Source organism: Camelus bactrianus, chromosome 1, assembly GCF_048773025.1.
Source record: "Camelus bactrianus isolate YW-2024 breed Bactrian camel chromosome 1, ASM4877302v1, whole genome shotgun sequence".
Classification (NCBI taxonomy): Eukaryota; Metazoa; Chordata; class Mammalia; order Artiodactyla; family Camelidae; genus Camelus; species Camelus bactrianus.
The window spans coordinates 110927074-110946466 of record NC_133539.1 but is presented as its reverse complement, the minus strand read 5'-3'; the positions used below and the strand labels follow the sequence as shown (position 1 = coordinate 110946466).

At 34.3% G+C, this 19393-nt stretch overlaps 1 protein-coding gene across 3 annotated transcripts in view; it reads right to left on the bottom strand.

The window, feature by feature from the left end:
- Nucleotides 1-19393, bottom strand: part of ACAD11 (acyl-CoA dehydrogenase family member 11) — an 81613-nt gene that overhangs the window by 46313 nt on the left and 15907 nt on the right. For all 3 annotated transcript variants that reach the window (XM_010947734.3, XM_010947735.3, XM_045511229.2), the window contains 4 exons: nucleotides 8881-9022; nucleotides 8394-8515; nucleotides 6527-6633; nucleotides 5338-5464 (listed from right to left, as the gene is read on the bottom strand). In XM_010947734.3, coding sequence (XP_010946036.2) covers nucleotides 5338-5464; nucleotides 6527-6633; nucleotides 8394-8515; nucleotides 8881-9022 — 498 coding nt within the window. The remainder of the gene's footprint in view (nucleotides 1-5337; nucleotides 5465-6526; nucleotides 6634-8393; nucleotides 8516-8880; nucleotides 9023-19393) is intronic.

Sequence of the window (19393 nt, the reverse complement as noted above, 5' to 3'; positions counted from 1 at the left end):
AGAAAAGAATATAACAATTGTAAATATGTATGCACCCAACATAGGAGCACTTCAATATATTAGGCAATTGTTAACACACATAAAAAGAGAAATTGACATTAACACCATAATAGTGGGGGAAATTAACACCTCACTTACATCAATGGACAAATCATCCAGACAGAAAATCAATAAGAAATACAGGCCCTAAATAGCACATTAGACCAGATGGACTTAATTAGTATCTATAGAGCATTCCATCTGAAAACAACAGAATACACATTCTTCTCAGATGCACATGGAACATTCTCCAGAATCAATCACATGCTGGCCCACACAGCTAGCCTCAGGAAATTTAAGAAAACTGAAATCGTATCAAGCATCTTTTCTGACCATAACACTATAAGGTTAGAAATCAGCTATAAGAAAAAAACCTGCAAAAACTGCAAGCACATGAAGGTTAAATAATATGCTACTAAACAACCAAAGGATCACTAAAGAAATCAAAGAGGAAATAAAAAACTACTTTGAGACAAATGAAAACAAAAACACAATGATCCAAAATCTCTGGGATGCAGCAAAAGAAGGTCTAAGAGGCGAGTTTATAGCAACACAAGCCTACCTCAGGAAATAAGAAAAATCTCAAGTAAACAAACTAACCTTTCACCTAAAGCAGCTAGAGAAAGAAGAACAAACAAAACCCAAATTTAGTAGAAGAAAGTATAAAGATCAGAGCAGAAATAAATGAAATAGAGACTAAAAAGAAACAATAGAAAAGATCAATGAAACTAAAAGCTGGTTCTTTGAAAAGATAAACAAAATTGATAAACCTTTAGTTAGACTCACCAAGAAAAAAAAAAAAAAGGAGAGGACTCAAATTAGTAAAATCAGAAATGAAAAAAGAGAAGGTACACCCACACTACAGAAATACAAGGGATCATAAGCAGCTGCTATGAGCAACTATACACCAACAAAAAGGATAAAGTAGAAGAAATGGACAATTTCTTAGACAGGTACAATTTGCCAACTCTAAATCAAGAAGAAATAGACAATACGAAAAGACCAATTACCAGTACTGAAGTTGAATCAGTAATTTTAAAAATCCCAACAAACAAAAGTCCAGGACAAGGGGAATTCTACCAAACATTTAGAGAAGAGTTAACACCTATCCTTCTGAAACTATTCTAAAAAATTGCACAGGAAGGAACACTTCTAATTCATTCACCCTGATTCCAAAACCAGACAAGATATCACAAAAAAAGAAAATTACAGTCCAATACCACTTATGAATATAGATGCAAAAATCCTCAACAAAATACTAGCAGACTGACTCCAACAATTCATGAAAAGGATCATATACCATGATCAAGTGGGATTTATCCCAGGGATGCAAGGATTTTTTAATAACTGCAAATCAATCAATGTGATACAAACTGAAGAATAAAAGCCGTATGACCATCTCAATAGATGCAGCAAAAGCTTTTGATGAAACTCAACATCCATTTATAATAAAAACTCTCCAGAAAGTGGGCATACAGGGAACATATCTCAACAAAATAAAAGCCATATATGACAAACACACAGCTAACGTCATACTTAATGGTGAAAAGCTGAAAGCATTTCCTCTAAGATCAGGAGCCAGACAAGGATGCCCACTCTCGCCATTTTATTCTACATAGTTTTGGAAGTCCTAGTCATAGGAATTAAAGAAGAAAAAGAAATAAAAGGAATCCCATTCGGAAAAGAAGTAAAACTGCCACTGTTTGCAGATGTCATGATACTATACATAGAAAACCCTAAAGAAGTTACCAGAAAACTACTATAGCTCACCAATGAATTTGGCAAAGTTGCAGGATACAAAGTTAACACACATAAATCAATTGCATTTCTATACAGTAACAATGAAATAGTAGAAAAAGAAATTAAGAAAATAATACCATTTACCATCACACCAAAAAGAATAAAATACCTAGAAATAAACCTACCCAAGGAGGCAAAGAACCTGTACTCTGAAAACTGTAAGACACTGATGAAAGAAACTGAAGATGGCATAAACAAATGGAAAGACATACCATATTCTTGGATGGGAAGAATCAGTATTGTTAAAATGGCCATACTACCCAAGGGAATATACAGATTCAATGCAATCCCTATCAAATTACCGATGACATTTTTCACAGACCTGGAACAAAAAAAGTTAAAATTTTTATAGAAATACAAAAGACCCCGAATAGCTAAAACAATCTTGAAAAAGAAGAACAGATCTGGGGGAATCACACTCCCTGACTTCAGACTATACTACAAAACTACAGTAATCAAAATAGATGGTATTGGTACAAAAACAGACACATAGATCAATGAAACAGGATAGAAAGCCCAGAAATAAATCCATACACTTATGGTCAATTAATCTATGACAAATGAGGTAAGAATACACAATGGAGAGAAGACAGTCTTTTCAATAAATAGTGCTGGGAAAACTGGACAGCTACCTGTAAAAGACTGAAATTACAACATTCTCTAACACCATATACAAAAGTAAACTCAAAATGGATTAAAGACTTAAATGTAAGATCAGATTCTATAAAACTCCTAGAGGAAAACATAGGCAGAACACTCTTGGATATATATCACAGCAATATTTTTTTTGAACCAGTTTTTGGAGCAATGGAAATAATAGTAAAAATAAACAAATAGGATCTAATTAAACTTAAAAGTTTTTACACAGCTAAGGATACCATCAACAAAATGAAAAGACAATCTACAGAATGAGAGAAAATGTTTGCAAATGATGTGACTGACAAAGGACCAATTTCCAAAATATACAAACAGCTCATACAACTTAATATGAAAAATACAAGAAACTCGATCAAAAACTTGGCAGAAGGCTTAAATAGACATCTCTCCAAAGGAGACATCTAGATGGGCAACAAACATATGAAAAGATGCTCCACATCACTAATGGTTAGAGAAATTCAAATCAAAACTACGATGAAGTATCACTTCACACCAGTCAGAATAGCCATCATTGAAAAGTCTACAAACAATAAATGCTGGAGAAGGTGTGGAGAAAATGGAACCCTCCTACACTGTTGGTAAGAATATAGATTGGTAGAGCCAGTATGAAGGACAGTATGCAGTTTCCTTAAAAAACTAAAAATATATTTACCATATAATCCAGCAATCCCACTCCTGGTCATATACCCAGATAAAAATATATTTCAAAAAGACACATGTACCCCAATGTTCATAGCAGTGCTGTTTATAATAGCCAAGACATGCAAACAACCCAAATGTCCATCAACAGATGAGTGGATAAAGAAGATGTGGTATATATATATACCATGTGGTATGTGTACATACATACACACAGATATATATATATATACACACACACACATATGTATATACATACACACATACATATACATACATACAGAATGGAATACTACTCAGTCATAAAAAAGAATAAAATAATGCCATTTGTGGCAACGTGGATGGACTTGAAGATTGTCATTCTAAGTGAAGTAAGCCAGAAAGAGAAAGAAAAATGCCATATGATATTGCTTATATGTAGAATCTAAAACAAACAAAAAGGATACAAATGAACAATTTATTATTTATAACTTAGATAACTGATTTCTTGAATATGTGTGAGCACATTTGACTGCCCTTTATGATTAGATTACTGCATTCTGTTGATTCTTAAAAAATAAAAAATAAATATTTAGCTAGAAAAAAAGTATACAGTAAACTAGTCTCTGTTACGACATGTAATTATTAGAAGAAAAAGGAGTTCTAAAAAAAAAAAAAGTTACCACTTGTGTTACAGCCCTCTCTTACTCAGAAATTCTTTTGAGATGAGGCTTCTTCTTAAGGTTTATTCTTTAGTATGATCCATTCTGCTTTCCAAATCCATTTTCATTCTCTTTTTAAAACCTTTAGTCCTCTGATGTGTACCCCTTCTGTTTTGGTGTTTTTATCAATTCCATTTTATAAAAAGTCTTTATTATTAATTCAAGGGGATTTTATTTGAGGGAGGGAAGATAAATGCTGACTTCAGTCTGCCATCTTGAACCCAAAATGCCAGATTTTCTTTTTAATACCCAGAAGTTCAGAATTTTAAACTCAAAATTATATATATACTAACTAGAGCAGAAAGTCTGCAAAATGATACCTTAATCACTGAACAGATGAAGAGGTGACTATTTTAGAAAGCACTTCCTCATATTTAAGTAGTAGTTTCTTTATACACCACTCTATGTGCAAAGTTCCTCTCACGCTAGATTGTCACTAAAAATATGGTAAGTATTCATATAATTCAAGTAAAAACAGCAGCTGCTTTATAAACATATCAACTTTGAACATCTTTATTGAAAGAATTTTGGTCTTTTTCAGTTTCCTATTTGATTTTTGCTCATCCAGCTCTAGACCTCTCAATCATAGAAGATCAAAATGGAAACTTACTGTGTATCTAGTCATAATTATTTATATTGTAGGTGAAGAAATTGAGGCTCTGAGAAAGAGTGATTTGCCCAAGACCACCTAACTTGTGGCAGGAACAGACTATAATCAAACTCTTACAATTTCTACACCAGTGTTCCACCCACACATATATCCCAGTCCCTGCCTTACATATATTCATAATAGTTTTTATCTTTTCTTCACAGCATTTATCTTCTCTTGTTTAATATCTCTCTTTTATGCTGAAGTATAAGCTCTAGAAGCATAAGCCCTGCCTTCTTATTCTTCCTTTTACTTTCAGTGGCTCTCTGGGTGCCTAATCCATTATTAGGTACCCAATAATTATAAACTAAAGGAATGAGTGTGTCACATTACTTCTCTACTCTCAGTAAATTTACTGGGACTCAACTCCTTAAAATAGTAGCTTGTCGGGGGAGTGGTTGGTAGTATCTGTGAACAGTCTGAAATGACATATAAAATTTTCTGGGTATGCCTCTCTCGTTTAGTCTACAGTTTTCTTAATCCTCAAAGGGGCCATTAAAAAGAAAAGAAAAGAAAAAAAAACCCTGAAGGTCACTGCCTTAGGAAAAGGCTCCCAAACCAGTGTTTTACTCTAATATATTTAGGATCTCAACTTTACAAACAGCTAATTCCCTTTGACTTAATTTTTAATGCTACAGATTTATCTGTAGCATTCGCTTGGCATATTTTGGTAGCTTGGAATTTTTCAAGATCAGGTTCTGGAGCAGTTCAGTCCTAAGGTGAGGAGGGGCATCTAGGTAAGGACTGACGGCAAAGATATGGTACCACGGTACTTCTAGAAGCAGAGATAAGAGAAGTAATTCATCAATAGTCCTTCAGCACAAATATATTGTTTGTTTATACAATACTTACCTTTTCAGCTGGAAAGATATGCTGTTTCATGAACCACTTAACCCTAGTAAGAAGTTCCTGGCCTGTCCTAGTCTGGGCAAACAATTTCCCGGTAGTATCAGTCTGTGGCAGTACAGGACCGAAAGTTCTACATAAAAAAGAAAAGTTACAAAGATTTCCAAAATCATTATTATAGATTTCTGAAAATAGTATGAAGTCTTCCCCAGTTCTCCAAAAATATCTCTCAGGAGTTTCCATATTTTGGAGTTTTTAAAGTCTTTCATATTATGGAAGGAATGCAGAATCACTTTATTTTGGACATTAAACTTTAGTGCCTAAAGCACTTCTTGGAGAAGGCATAAGCGTGGCATGACCTCAATCAATGGTAGTTTAAAATCTTTATTGAAGTCACCTGTCAGAATCTCCAAAAAAGAAGGCAAATAAACTGAACACAAATTTAATAATTACTGAGTATATGCCTCACAAATACAGCTGCTGGATGTCATTACAAACAAGATCTTTAAAGGTCATTATGAAGAGCAGCATAGTTATTTATTACGTTGTGAAGATCACAAATATCCAAGTACATGATGAACTATAAAATGCAACCATCGTAATGTTATGCCATGGGGAGTTGTGGCTTGGGCCGAATTTCCAGGGAGCACACCAACGATGCATTCAGTAAGTGCTTTACGTCACATCAGTTAGCTGGAGTCTGGTTGGAAAAACTGTCAGATGCCTCAAAAGTACTCCACTGGTGGAGACATGGACTTCAAAGATGCTTATGAAATATCTGAATAAAATTTCAGGAAATGTGATGGTGGAAGAGAGCAACATTTCTAAACTTAATAAATCATCTTATATAATACATAATTTTAAATAAGTATATGCAAGTAACTTAAATATTAGAAGGAAACATTTGAGAGTTCTATCAAGATCCTTAAAAGTTTATACATTCATTTAGGTTGGCACACACACAAAAAAACCTTTTAATCATTAATATGTGTATTTTCTTTACATTTGAAGTCAATTTATTTTCTAGCATAGAAGACATATACTAAAAACAAACAAAAAAAATCTGCCATAATTGGCAGCAGCAATCCTGGTGTTATAAGCAACAAAAACAAGACCTAATCCCCTAAGGTTTATGACCTTCACATAGGTAATAAAGGCTCTAATTTGAGTTAGCCACAGAATCAATTTTGCTTACCTTTTTGAGAGTTGTAATCCAGTTTCTGCCAGAGGTTGCACAATATTGGCAAACCGAGAGCTACTTTCAGATGCATTATTTCCCAGAATATATCTACTATATACTCCCTATAAGTAAATTAACATAGAGTGATTAAAATTCATTGAAAACTATTCTTCAGGTATCCAGTCTTTCCACAGTTTCCCAGCTATGTGAGTCACTAAACTTACTAAGTATTAACATATAAATCAAACTATCAATTCTAATAATTTACATGCAGGAATAATTATACCTCCCCAAATTAAAGAATTACACTTGTATCATCTGGTTAACCTACTCTCATCATAACAGACTTGTAAGTGGGAATCAAACCAAACTTGAAAATGAATTTGGCAGTAACCAAAGACACCAAATTGGCAAGTTATATCACCTCTAAATACCACTGCTCTCCCTTCACAGTGGGGAAAAATCTAAGGAAACCAAAAAAACACCCAAAAAACAAACAAAAAAAACCTATAAAATACAAAACCAAAATAAAATGAAAAACTATAAAATATAAAACCAAAGAGAAAGCAGTGAGATGACCTCTGAGAATACCTCATTTTTGGATCCCTAATTTAGGTGAAGCTCTTCTCCTTTGAACGGTGTTAGCTGAATGCCAATCAGTTTTTCTTTCTTAATTCTCCATGTTCTGTGCTTCTAACATAAAATACTCTCTTCTTCCCTGCCCCACCCCCTCAAATACACTCAACTGAATTTCATTAGTTTATTTCTTTATATAATTCTTTGTGCAATAAAACACTATTAACAGTCATTTCATCATTTCCAATTTCCTATTTCTCATTAGAATGGAATGTTTATGATCATCTCTAAGGCTATAGTTTATAACACATATTGATTTCAATCATAAATCATATCAAACTTTTATTTAAAATAAAAATTCATTTTAAATTCAAAGCCTATTAGGTATGTCATTTGTGGAAACTGGCAGACATAGAAACGTACCACAAACCCTGTTTTGAGAAACCCATCCAATCAACATGATTCTAAACTACAGGATGAGATGCAACACAACTATTTCCTAGAAGACATTTCAGTTATTTGAGGATAGTATGATCTCTGAGGACACGGAAAAATAACCGTAATTTTCCTTAATTCTTTTTTTCCCATTCTTTTTTATTTCTAAAATCTCTCATTTACTTGTTCTTCACCCAAGCCCTAACTCCTTGCCCCTGATTAAGCATCTCGATTTCTTAAACTCCTAAGATTCAAAGTAAAAGGAAACCGAGTTATTATAGTGAAGAAAGCACTTGCTTACACTGTAAATTTAAAAAACTGAATTTATGCTCAATTTCCTCTCAAAATTTATCACGTAACTATCACATTATTAGAAAATGGAAAATGGACAAGTTTATTTATCTATCTATTCACTCAAAAAACATAATAAGAGACTACTATATGCTAGATACTGTGCTAGGCTTTGGGAAATACAAATATAATTCTTTCCTCATCATTAGCCCTGGTTAATAAATGGTTTTATAGTCTGACTCAGACATCATTAAAAGATTTTAGCTCTTTCTTACATTGTGTATTCAGGAAATAACCAATTCTCACATGCTTTTCTCTTTCTCATTGTTTTTCTCCCTTACTCCATCTTTTTGGTTTATTATACCAAAATGTGGTAACACACTTTAATACTCAACTTTTTCCCTTGCCAAATTTCTATTCTGTAAACTCTGGATTTATATTTTACCCATGTCTGGTATTTGTCACTATAAAAGACAAATTGACTTCAGAATGAAGAATATAAAACCCCCAAAGACAAGAAAATATTGTCAACAGTACATCAATAAATAATGGTGAAACATATGTTATAAAAATTAATTACCTGTGCTATTCCAGCCATTTTAAAATATGAAAGGGCAAGAAAGAAATTCCAGTTAGGAAGATTAGAATTAATTCCCCTACAGCGGCAATATATTGAAATCAGTTCTTCCATTGATGGTACCCCTGTAAAAGCAGCACATACTCTAAACTTTAATAGAAAAATCATGGTGAATACATCAAAATATTATAATATTATATATGTATATAAAACTGAATATAACAACCATTAATCCACATAACAAGATATGTTCTAAATGTTGATTTCCAAAAGAACATTATATGTAAATGATTATATTTTGTCATAAATTAGTAAAAGTGGAATGCTATATTCAAAAAACTCAATAAAGAATAAAATGATTTAGAAACATTTCAAGAAACAAATCAAAGATATTTATGCAAGATTATAATATAATCCTATTTTTTAATTATGAAGAAAAATAAAGATAATTTTATATTAATAGTAATTTAGGCAACATTATGTTTCATACCTATGTTTTCTTTCCAATAAGAACTTTGACTTATCATTGGAATTGTCCTTGGCCAAAAGTACAAGAGGGAGAAATGAGCCAAGTCTGACAAAGGATGACCAATGGTCGAAAGCTCCCAATCCAGTACAGCTATAACGCGAGACTGTAATTAAAAATGAAAAGATTTTAATATATTAAATCTAAAATAAGGAAATAAATGAAACAGAATATAGCAAAAGCCATAGTTTCCATCAAAAGTAAATCTAAACCTGCAGTTTGCAGTCTTTTCCCACAGTGGCACACTTCACTTTTCAAATAACTAATTTTAATAGCCTTGAAGGAGTAGAGCCAAGTGCCCCGGTTCCATTACCAGCTGTCAGTTTTGCATTTTACTTTACACAGCCTTAACATGTTTACTAATGAAAGGAGGCAAAATCAGTTGAAACTTTTCAACTAGGAGTAACTATGGTAGAGAAGAAATTCTAATAATTACTTATAATTTACGAAGCTATGCTCTGGTGATGAATCTTACATAGACATACACATAGACACTACACTCCTATGGCCATAGTAATTTTTAAAGTAAGTTATTTCATGCTGTAGGTACAAAAATATAATCGTTATAAAAGATGCCATTTGTTTTATGAATATAAAATCCATTATATAGCAACATGATAAGTGTCATGTAATTTGGAACTAATAACACAGAAAGCTTTCCTCATTCTATTTTGTCGCAATATGTATCAAGGGAATATATATCTTTAAGTTAATAACTCAGGACATTCAATTGCAAATACTAGAGGAAAAGGTAATTTGCAGAATAATACGTAGAGTATGGTACTATTTCTGTTTAAATATAAAGGTTGTAAATGCACACTCAAGGTTGAAAGAATATACACCAAACCGATAGCAATGGTTATGGTTACTTCAAGGTACTGAGGCAGGAGGGATGGGATGTGGGAGGAGATGCTCCATCGAGAGGGTTCTGAATGGAGCAGTGACATGATAGGACTCGTTGTTAAGGTCACTGTAGCTGCGATGTTTTGAATAGACTGCAGAGGGGACAGTGAGGAGGCTGCAGCAATGATCTAGACAAGATTATCTAAACCAGATAAAACAGCCGAGCTCATCTGGGCAGTACAAATTATTGGGTTTCATGCCTCTATATAACCTTGTGTTTGCACTCCCTTGCCACTCTTGCACACTTGTACACATTATTGTAGCTTTATGGAAAAACATGGACTTCAAAATCACACAGACTAGTATTCAAATCCCAAATGGTGGACATTTACTGGCTGTGCAATAGTGGACACACTAGTTAACCTAATTTTCAATTTTTGCAGCTGCATAGAATTGTGTGAAAATTAAATAAGGGCAGACAGAAAGTCCATTTTGTTTACCAGTATCTAGCAGAGTACCTGGCACACAGCAGGTGGCTAAAATGTATTTATTCAATGAGTAAGTACAGAGTCTGGAATATAGCAGGAAATAAAAAATTTACCATTGTGACTTTGGGAAAAAGCGATCACTCCTTCCTCCATGATTTGACTTCATAAGACCTTCTATGGTTGTGGTTAGATCATATTATTATAAGTTACCATACTTGCTAGATTTGTTAAATTTGCTTAAAAAAAGATTGGATGTATTTTTCTCTATAGCATTCTGTTTATTTCTATGCTCTTAACATCCAAAGAAAAGAAGATGATACACTTAATTATGCTATAAATGTTTACAATTGTTTCAGTGAAAATTGGGAATTTTCTCTGGAGTAAAGTTTTAAGATGTCTGAAATATTTTTTCAGTAATTACACAAAGCTATAAAACAACAGCCAGTGAGAAAAAACAATGGTTCATTAAATTATATCAATTAGTATATGCTAATTAGCAATAATTTATTAGAACCCTTTGTATGCCTATTTGTGTATAGAGCTGTAAAAGCTCAGCATAACTCCTAGTGGATGAGATGGACATTTACTAGTTCACTTTGGTGCTAAAGAACTTATTAATAAAATGATTTATGACAGTTTTTCTGAAAAAGCTTTTCATTTTGATTATCTTCTACATTGAGTTTTATTTTCTATGTATGCTTTTTGCCCTACTGAATTTTATTAATATGTATGTATATTACCTTTTCAAAACAAAAGAAACAAATGCAATCCAACAGGACAAACAGTAGGTGAAGAGGGCAGGGAAAAAGATAATAATTTTAAACAAAAAGATAAAGCTGGGAGTAAGGTTATTACCTAAAATTAAATGTCATAGGTTATATATAGTTGTTAGTGTTGACAGCAGAATTTGCTCTGATTTTTCTAAGGACAGAATAAAGTGTGAAGCATGACAAGTCACAATGTTTATAGTGCATGTAGAGTAAAATAAACCAGCTGCACTTGGGTTGCCTCCAGGTGCCCATCAACAATTGATTAGATGAAGAAGATGTGGTATATATACAACGGTATATTACTCAACCATAAAAAAAGAGTGAAATACTGCCATTTGCAGCAACATGGCTAGACATAAAGAATATTATACTTAGTGAAGTTAGGCAGAGAAAGACAAATATTGTATGATATCACTTAAATGTAGAATCTAAAAAATAGTACAGAATAATGTATACGCAAAAGGAAAACAGACTCAAAGATACAGAAAACAAACTTGTGGTTACTAAAGGGAGGGACAAATTAAGGGTATGAGATTAACAGATACAAACTACCATATATAAAATAGATAAGCAACAAGGATACATTGTATAGCACAAGAAAAACTATACCCAGTATCTTATAATAACCTATAATGGAATATAATCTACAAAAATATTGAATCACTATGTTGTGAATGTGAAATAACATAATACTGTAAATCAACTGTACTTTAAAACAAAGCAAAACAGCTGCTCAAGAGTATCAATTTTGTTGGTGAGATTGGCCAAGATGGCAGAGTAGAAAGACCATGAGCTCATCTCCTCTCACGAGCACACCAAAATCACAACTATTTGCCGAATCAACAACAATGAAAAAGACCAGAACCTACAAGAAAAGATCTTCTACAACTGAACACATAAAGAAGGAACCACAGTTGGATGGGAAGAATGGGTGGAATCACAATATAGTCAGGTCCCATACCCCTGGGTGGGTGACCACAAACTGGAGAATAATTACATTGAAGAAGTTCCCCCAAAGGAGTGAGAGGTCTGAGCCTCATGTCAGGCTCCCCAGCCTGGGGGTGCTGTACTGGGAATTTGAACCCTTAGAGCATTTGGCTTTGAAGGCCAGTGGGGTTTAATTTCAGGAGTCCCAGAGGACTGGTAGAAATAAAAGACTTCACTCTAAAAGGATGCACACAAAATCTCACACATTTCAGGACCCTGGGTAAAAGCAGTAATTTGACAGGAGTCTAAGTCAGACCTATTTCCTGGTCTTGAAGAGTCTCCCAGAGAGGCAGGAAACAACTAGAGCTCACCACGGGGACATAGACTGGTGGCGGCTATTCTTGGCAGCTCCTTCTATCACATGGACTCTGGTGCTGGTGGGCACTATTGTGGAATCCTCCCTCCAACTTCTTAGCCCCAGTACCCAGACCTGTCCTGGCCCAACAGCCTGTAGGTGCCAATGCTGGGACACCTTATGCCAAGCAACTAACTGGGTGGGGACACAACCCCACCTATCAGCAGACAGGCTGCCTTGAGACACCCTGAACCAACAGTTATCTCTGAAGATGGCCCTGTCCACCCGGGGGCCCAGGACTCAGATCTACCCACCATGGGCAGACACAAGATGCAAGAAAACCACAATCCTGCAACTTGCATATTCAGTCTCCCTACCAGCAGGCGAGATGCTGCCCTGGAACCAGCTGAGCCCCAGGCTTGTCCACTAATAGGCCAATACAAGCTTCAGGACACCCCAGACCCTGTACCTAATTCTGTTAGGAACCCACCCTGTCACCTGTGATGTGGCACCATCTCTGGGTCCCCTGGGCCATGCAACCAGACCCCAGGACCTTCTTGGCCTACCAGTAGTCCAGTACTAACCCCAGGACCTTGCTTCACCCATTAGTGAGTGGGCAACAACCCCTGGAGTCTTTTGGACCCTGAATTTGCCCAGTAGTGAGCCAGCACTACCTTTGAGGTCCCCTAGGTTTCTTTAGTTAGCTGCTTTGTGAGCCAGCCTACCAACCAGCAGCTGGCAGCCTCCACACAAGGCAGGGCTGGCAACCAATGAAACCAGGGGGCAACCAATCCTACCAGTCTGCCCTCACAGTCAGATTGCCACAACAGAAGGACCCATGTTCCTCTTAGGGGAAACCCTGAGAGCACACAGCTTGAGTGATGAGAGAAATGTGCTGCTGGGATGCATAGGACGTCTCCTACAGAAGGTCACTTTTCCAAGGTTGGAAAACATAACTAATGTAACAGATACATAACAATATAAACAGCAACATAGGCAAAATGAGGCAACAGAGGAACACGTTCCTGACAAAGGAACCAGCCAAACCCCAGAAGAAGGACTAAGTAACTAGGTAGTGCCTGGAGATAGGCGATCAACCCAAAAAATACTTCAGGCTAGTGACCATATAGATAATAAAAAAAAACTCAGGAGGAGAATGGATGTGGAGGAGTGGGATGTTAGAAGTTTTTAACAGAATCAGAAAATATAAAGAGCAACCAAACAACAATGAAGAATACAGTAAATGAAATAAAAAAATATACTAGAAGAAATCAATGATAGACTAAATGATACAGAGGAACAGATCAGTGAGTTGAAAGACAGAGTAATGAAGATAATGATTCTGAACAGTAAAAAAGGAAAAAGAATGAAAAGAAATAAGGACAGTTTAAGAGACCTCTGGGACAACATCAAGGGCACTAACATCTGCAATATAAAGGTCCCAGAAGGCGGAGAGAGAGAGAAGGGGTTGAGAACATATTTGAAGACATAATAGCTGAAAGGCCACTGGGGAAAAGAAACAGATATCCAAGCGGTAAGTGTAGAGTGCCGTACAGGATTAACTTAAAGAGAAATACACCACGACACACTGTAACCAAAATGGCTAAATCAAAGACAAAGAGAGAATATTAAAAGCAGCAAGGGAAAGGCAACAAATAACATACCAGGGAATGCCCAAAAGGCTATCAGCTGATTTTTTCAGCAGAAACCCTGCAGGCCAGAAGGGAGTGGTGTGATACATTTAAAGTGATGAAAGGGAAATACCCTGCTACTATGAATACTCCACCCAACAAGGCTCTTGATGGGCTTTCATGAGGAGATTAAAAGCTTTACAGATAAGCGAAAACTAAGAGTTCAGCACCACCAAACCAGCTTTACAAGAAATGATGAAGGAACTTCTCTAATTAAAAAAAAAGAAATGGCTGTAACTAGAAACACGAAAATTACAAAATGAAAAGTTCATTCGAAAGGGTAAACATACAGTAAAGTAGGAAATCATCCACGTACAAAGCTAGTAGGAAGGTTAAAAAACAAAAGCAGTAAAATCATCCACATCCACAATAAGCAGTTAAAGGGTACATAAAACAATTAGATGTAAAATATGTTATCATAAACAGTAATCATGAGGAGAGTACAAATGCAAGGTTTTTAGAATGCATTTGAAATTAACAGATCAGCAACTTAAAACAATCATGTATACATATAGACTCCTATATAAAAACTTCATGGTAACCACAAACTGAAAATCTATAATAGATATATATATATATACAAAAAAGAAAAAAGAATCCAAACATAATACTAAAGGTAATCAACAAATCACAAGAGAAGAGAAAAAAGAAGAAAAGAAAAAAAAGAGACCTACAAAAACAATCTCAAAACAATTAACAAAATGGCAAAAAGAACATACATATTGATAATTATCTTAAATGTAAATGGACAAAATGCTCCAATCGAAAGACACAGAGTAACTGTGGATGGATAAAAAATAAGACCTGAATATTTGCTGCCTATTAGAGACTCATTTTATGTCTAAAGACAAATACAGACTGAAAGTGAAAAGATGGAAAAAAGTTATTTCATACAAATGGAAATCAAAAGAAAGCTTCAGTAACAATACATAAATCAGACAAAATAGATTTCAAAATAAAGACTGTTAAAAGGACACTACATAATGCTCAAGGGATCAATGCAAGAAGAATATATAACAATTATAAATATATATGCACCCAACATAGGAGCACCTCAATATATAAAGCAAATATTAATGGACATAAAGGGAGAAATTGACAGTAACACAATAATAGCAAGAGACTTTAACATCCCACTTACGTCAATGGACGGATCATCCAGACAGAAAATCAATAAGGAAACACAGGCCTTAAATAACACATCAGACCAAACGGACTTAATTGATACATATATAGAGCATTCCATCCGAAAGCAGCAGAATACACGTTCTTTTCAAGCGCATATGGAACATTCTCCAGGACAGATCTCATGCTGGGCCACAAATGAATCCTCAGTAAATGTAAGAAAACTGAAATCATATTAAGCTTCTTTTCCAACCACAACACTATGAGACTAGAAACCAACTACAAGAAAAAAAATTGCAAAACCCACAAACACATGAAGGCTAAACAATATGCTAAACAACCAATGGGTCACTGAAGAAATCAAAGAGGAAATAAAAAAATACCTGGAGATAAATGGAAACAAAAACAAGATAATCCAAAACCTATGGGATGCAGCAAAAGCAATACTAAGAGGGAGGTTTTTAGTGATACAAGCTTACCTCAGGAACAAGAAAAATCTCAAAAAAACGACCTAAACTTACATGTAAAGCAACTAGAGAAAGAAAAACAAACAAATCCCAAAGTTACTAGAAGGAAAGAAATCATAAAGATCAGAACAGAAATAAATGAAATAGAGACTAAAAAAAACCAAGAAAAGATCAGTGAAGCTAAAAGCCGGTTCTCTGAAAAGATAAGAAAAATTGATAAAATTTTAGTCAGACTCATCAAGAAAAAAAAAGGGAGAGGGTTCAAATCAATAAAATGAGAAACAGAAAATGAGAAGTTACAACTGACACCACAGAGATACAAAGAGTCGTGAGAGACTACTACAACAACTATATGCCAATAAAACGGACAACTTAGTAAAATGGACAAATGCTTAGAAATGTACAATCTCCCAAGACTGAACCAGGAAGAAACAGAAAATATGACCAGACCAATTACCAGTATGAAATTGAATTAGTAATTTAAAAACTCCCAACAGACAGAAGTCCAGGACCACATGGCTTCACAGGGAAATTCTACCAAACATTTAGAGAAAAGTTAATGCTTATCCTTCTGAAACTATTCCAAAAAATTGTAGAGGAAGGAATACTTCTGAACTCATTCTATGAGGCCATCATCACCCTGATACCCAAGCCAGACAAAGATATCATACAAAAAAACAAAATTACAAGCCACTATCACTGATGAACCTAGATGCAAAAATCCTCAACACATTACTAGCAAACCAGCTCCAACAATACATTAAAAAGATCATACACCGTAATAAAGTGGGGTTTACCCCAGGGATGCCAGGACTTTTCAATATCTGCAAATCAATCAATGCGATGCACCGCATTAACATACTGAAGGACAAAAATTATATGATCATCTCAACAGATGCATTAAAAGCTTTTGATAAAATTCAACATCCATTTATGATAAAAACTCTCCAGAAAGTGGGCATAGAGGGAACATAGCTCAACATAGTAAAGACTACAAATGACAAACCCACAACTAACATCATATTCAGTGGTGAAAAGCTGAAAGTACTTCCTCTAAGAACAGGAACAAGACAAGGATGCTCATTTTTGCCACTTTTATTCAACACAGTTTTGGAAGTCCTAGCCACAGGAGTCAGAGAATAAAAGGAAATAAAAGAGACCTTAAATTGGAAAAGAAGTAGTAAAACTGTCACTGTTTGCAGATGACATGACACTGTAAGTAGAAAATCCTAAAGATGTTACCAGAAAACTACTAAAATTCATCCAAGAAGAGCTACCTAATGCTCATCTTAGAAACAATGGGGGAAATTAAAAAGAAAAAGCCATTAAAAGTACAAGGGTTTTTTTTTGCATATCGAATCATTTTTTTCTTCCTAAGAACATACAAAAGGCTGCAAGGCAGATGACTTCAGAAGAACCAGTGTACTTATATTTATCTTAAATACATCTGACTACTAATAAATGAGTGCAGATGAAATATCTATGGGTTTATCTGTTCCTAATTAAATGTATTTATCTTTCAAGTTGAAATGGCAATATGCACTTTAAACTCTAAAATCTTAAATATTTCTCTGCCAGATGGGTAAGATTTATATTTAGAAAATTAATGATATTTTCCAGGAAAACTGGATTTCTTTTCAACATTTCAGGCGGCATGTTGCACTATTGCAACACTTGCTCAAACATGCTTCAAATACTTTACATATCAGTTACGAAAAAATAACTAGGGGCTGCGAAACTGAGTAATATGTTTTAGTCTTGTTTTTCCCTTTAGTAATTCTTAACTGGTTTGCCATACACATTCCTAGATGGTTTATATGTAAAATTGTTTTGTGCTCTTTCTTAATTGTTGTGTCTTCTGATGACAAAAAAACACAAAACAAAACAAAAAACAAACATGCTGTTTTTTGAAAAAAAAACCCACAACAATAGGGGGGAGGGTATAGCTCAGTGGTAGAGTGCACGCTTAGCATACACAAGGTTATGGGTTTGATCCCCAGTATCTCCAGTTAAATTAAAAAAATTAAAATTAAATAAAAATTAAAAAATAAGTAATTACCTCCCCCACAAAAAAACTTTTTTTAAAAATCGAAACCTCAAACCTTGAACATTACAGAAATGTACAACTTATAAGTCTTCTATAATCCATCCCTGATAACCACTGTTTAAGTTTTAGTACGTATTTACTAAAAAGTAAAGATTTACTTTTATCTTCATATTTTTCTAAAGAATAGAGCTTGATAGGCAGTCTTAGAAAAGTAGAATATGAAAAGAGAAGGAAAGAATAGAAAAGAAGAAAATTAAAGTAAGTGGGGCACCAGCTGTGCCAGATACCAGCTAGTTGCTTCATATAAATTACTTCATTTTAGGCTTCTGGGAACTCTGAAATTTGGAGTTTTTTCCTCAATACAAAAGGCAAACAATGTCAATTTCCTGGCTTTGATAATGTACTAGAGCTGTGTGAGATCTATTTGGGGAACATGGCTGATGGGTACACAGGCCCTTAGGTACTATTTTGACAACCTGTTGAGAGTCTTTAATAATTTCAAAATAAAAAGTTAAAATAAAAACAGGCACAGAGAGGGTTAAATAAATTGCTTTAAAGTCATACTTCTAGAGAATAAAAATTAAGCATAAATAAATGAAATGGAAATAGTTACTTAGTAATAAACTAAAACCAATTCTTTTAACATAGATTCATCAGAAACATGTAACCACCTGCTACCTAAACAAGATGCATTTACTGTGTTATGCACTCATAGTCTAGAAGGTCCTCGTGTATTGAACATCTAACATATAGAGTCTAGAGGCAAAGGTAAGAAAAAAAATAAAGACATAATCTTTATCTTCAAAGAAAAAATAAAAAGCTTTCAATCATATCCCTAGGAATATACACAGTTGAGCACATACACACACATACACTCACTATAATCCAGGGACTGACTTTCCCATTTGTAGAGTGCCTTCATGAAAAAAGAAACATAGTCTAATTTCCTACTTACAAAATCTTAAGGATGAGATGGGAAAAATAGACTTTAGGCTAGAATGAAATTCTGAAGTTTGACAGCTCTTAATGCCAGTGGGTCTCTTTCCCTTTTTGACTGCTCTCATAATTCACTTTGTATAATATAATTTAGCACTTGGGTACATATTATTCTACGCTATTACCTGAGTATCTTTTCTCTCCATCTATATTTTGACCTCATTAAGAGCTGTATTGCCTTCTAACCCCATGCTTCAGAGCACATAGTTGGTAAATGAATAAATGCTAGTTGATTTGTATTCTGTCAACTGTATGTTACTTCCATAAAAAATTAGCTACAATATTTATAGGAGGCAGACATTGATTACATTTGATTTAACTAACAATTATAGGATTACTAGATGGAAAGTAGAGGACATCTTACTAGCTACTATATAGCCCTAAAACACTAAACTATCATGATGTATGTAACAAACTAGCATTGCCACGACAGAGCTTAAGGAAGATGATACCCGTTTGGCAACTTTAATCCTAAAAAAAATAGTTTTCTAAGATGAGATTAAATATAAAAAGGAAATAACTATTTGGTACTTACTACAGTTTGACATTACTTTCAGCATATTATGACTCATCCTAAAATATGAAACATCTTGGTAGACAACACATAACTAAGAAGATTTAGGTCTGAATTTTTCCTTCCTTGTTTAAGTAATGAATGGAAAAGTACTTCAGTTATAGAACACATAAAGAACACTGGCTTATTCAAAGTATCAAACATCCTAAAATATGAATGAATCAAATGATACATAGATCAAACATAGGCCAGAT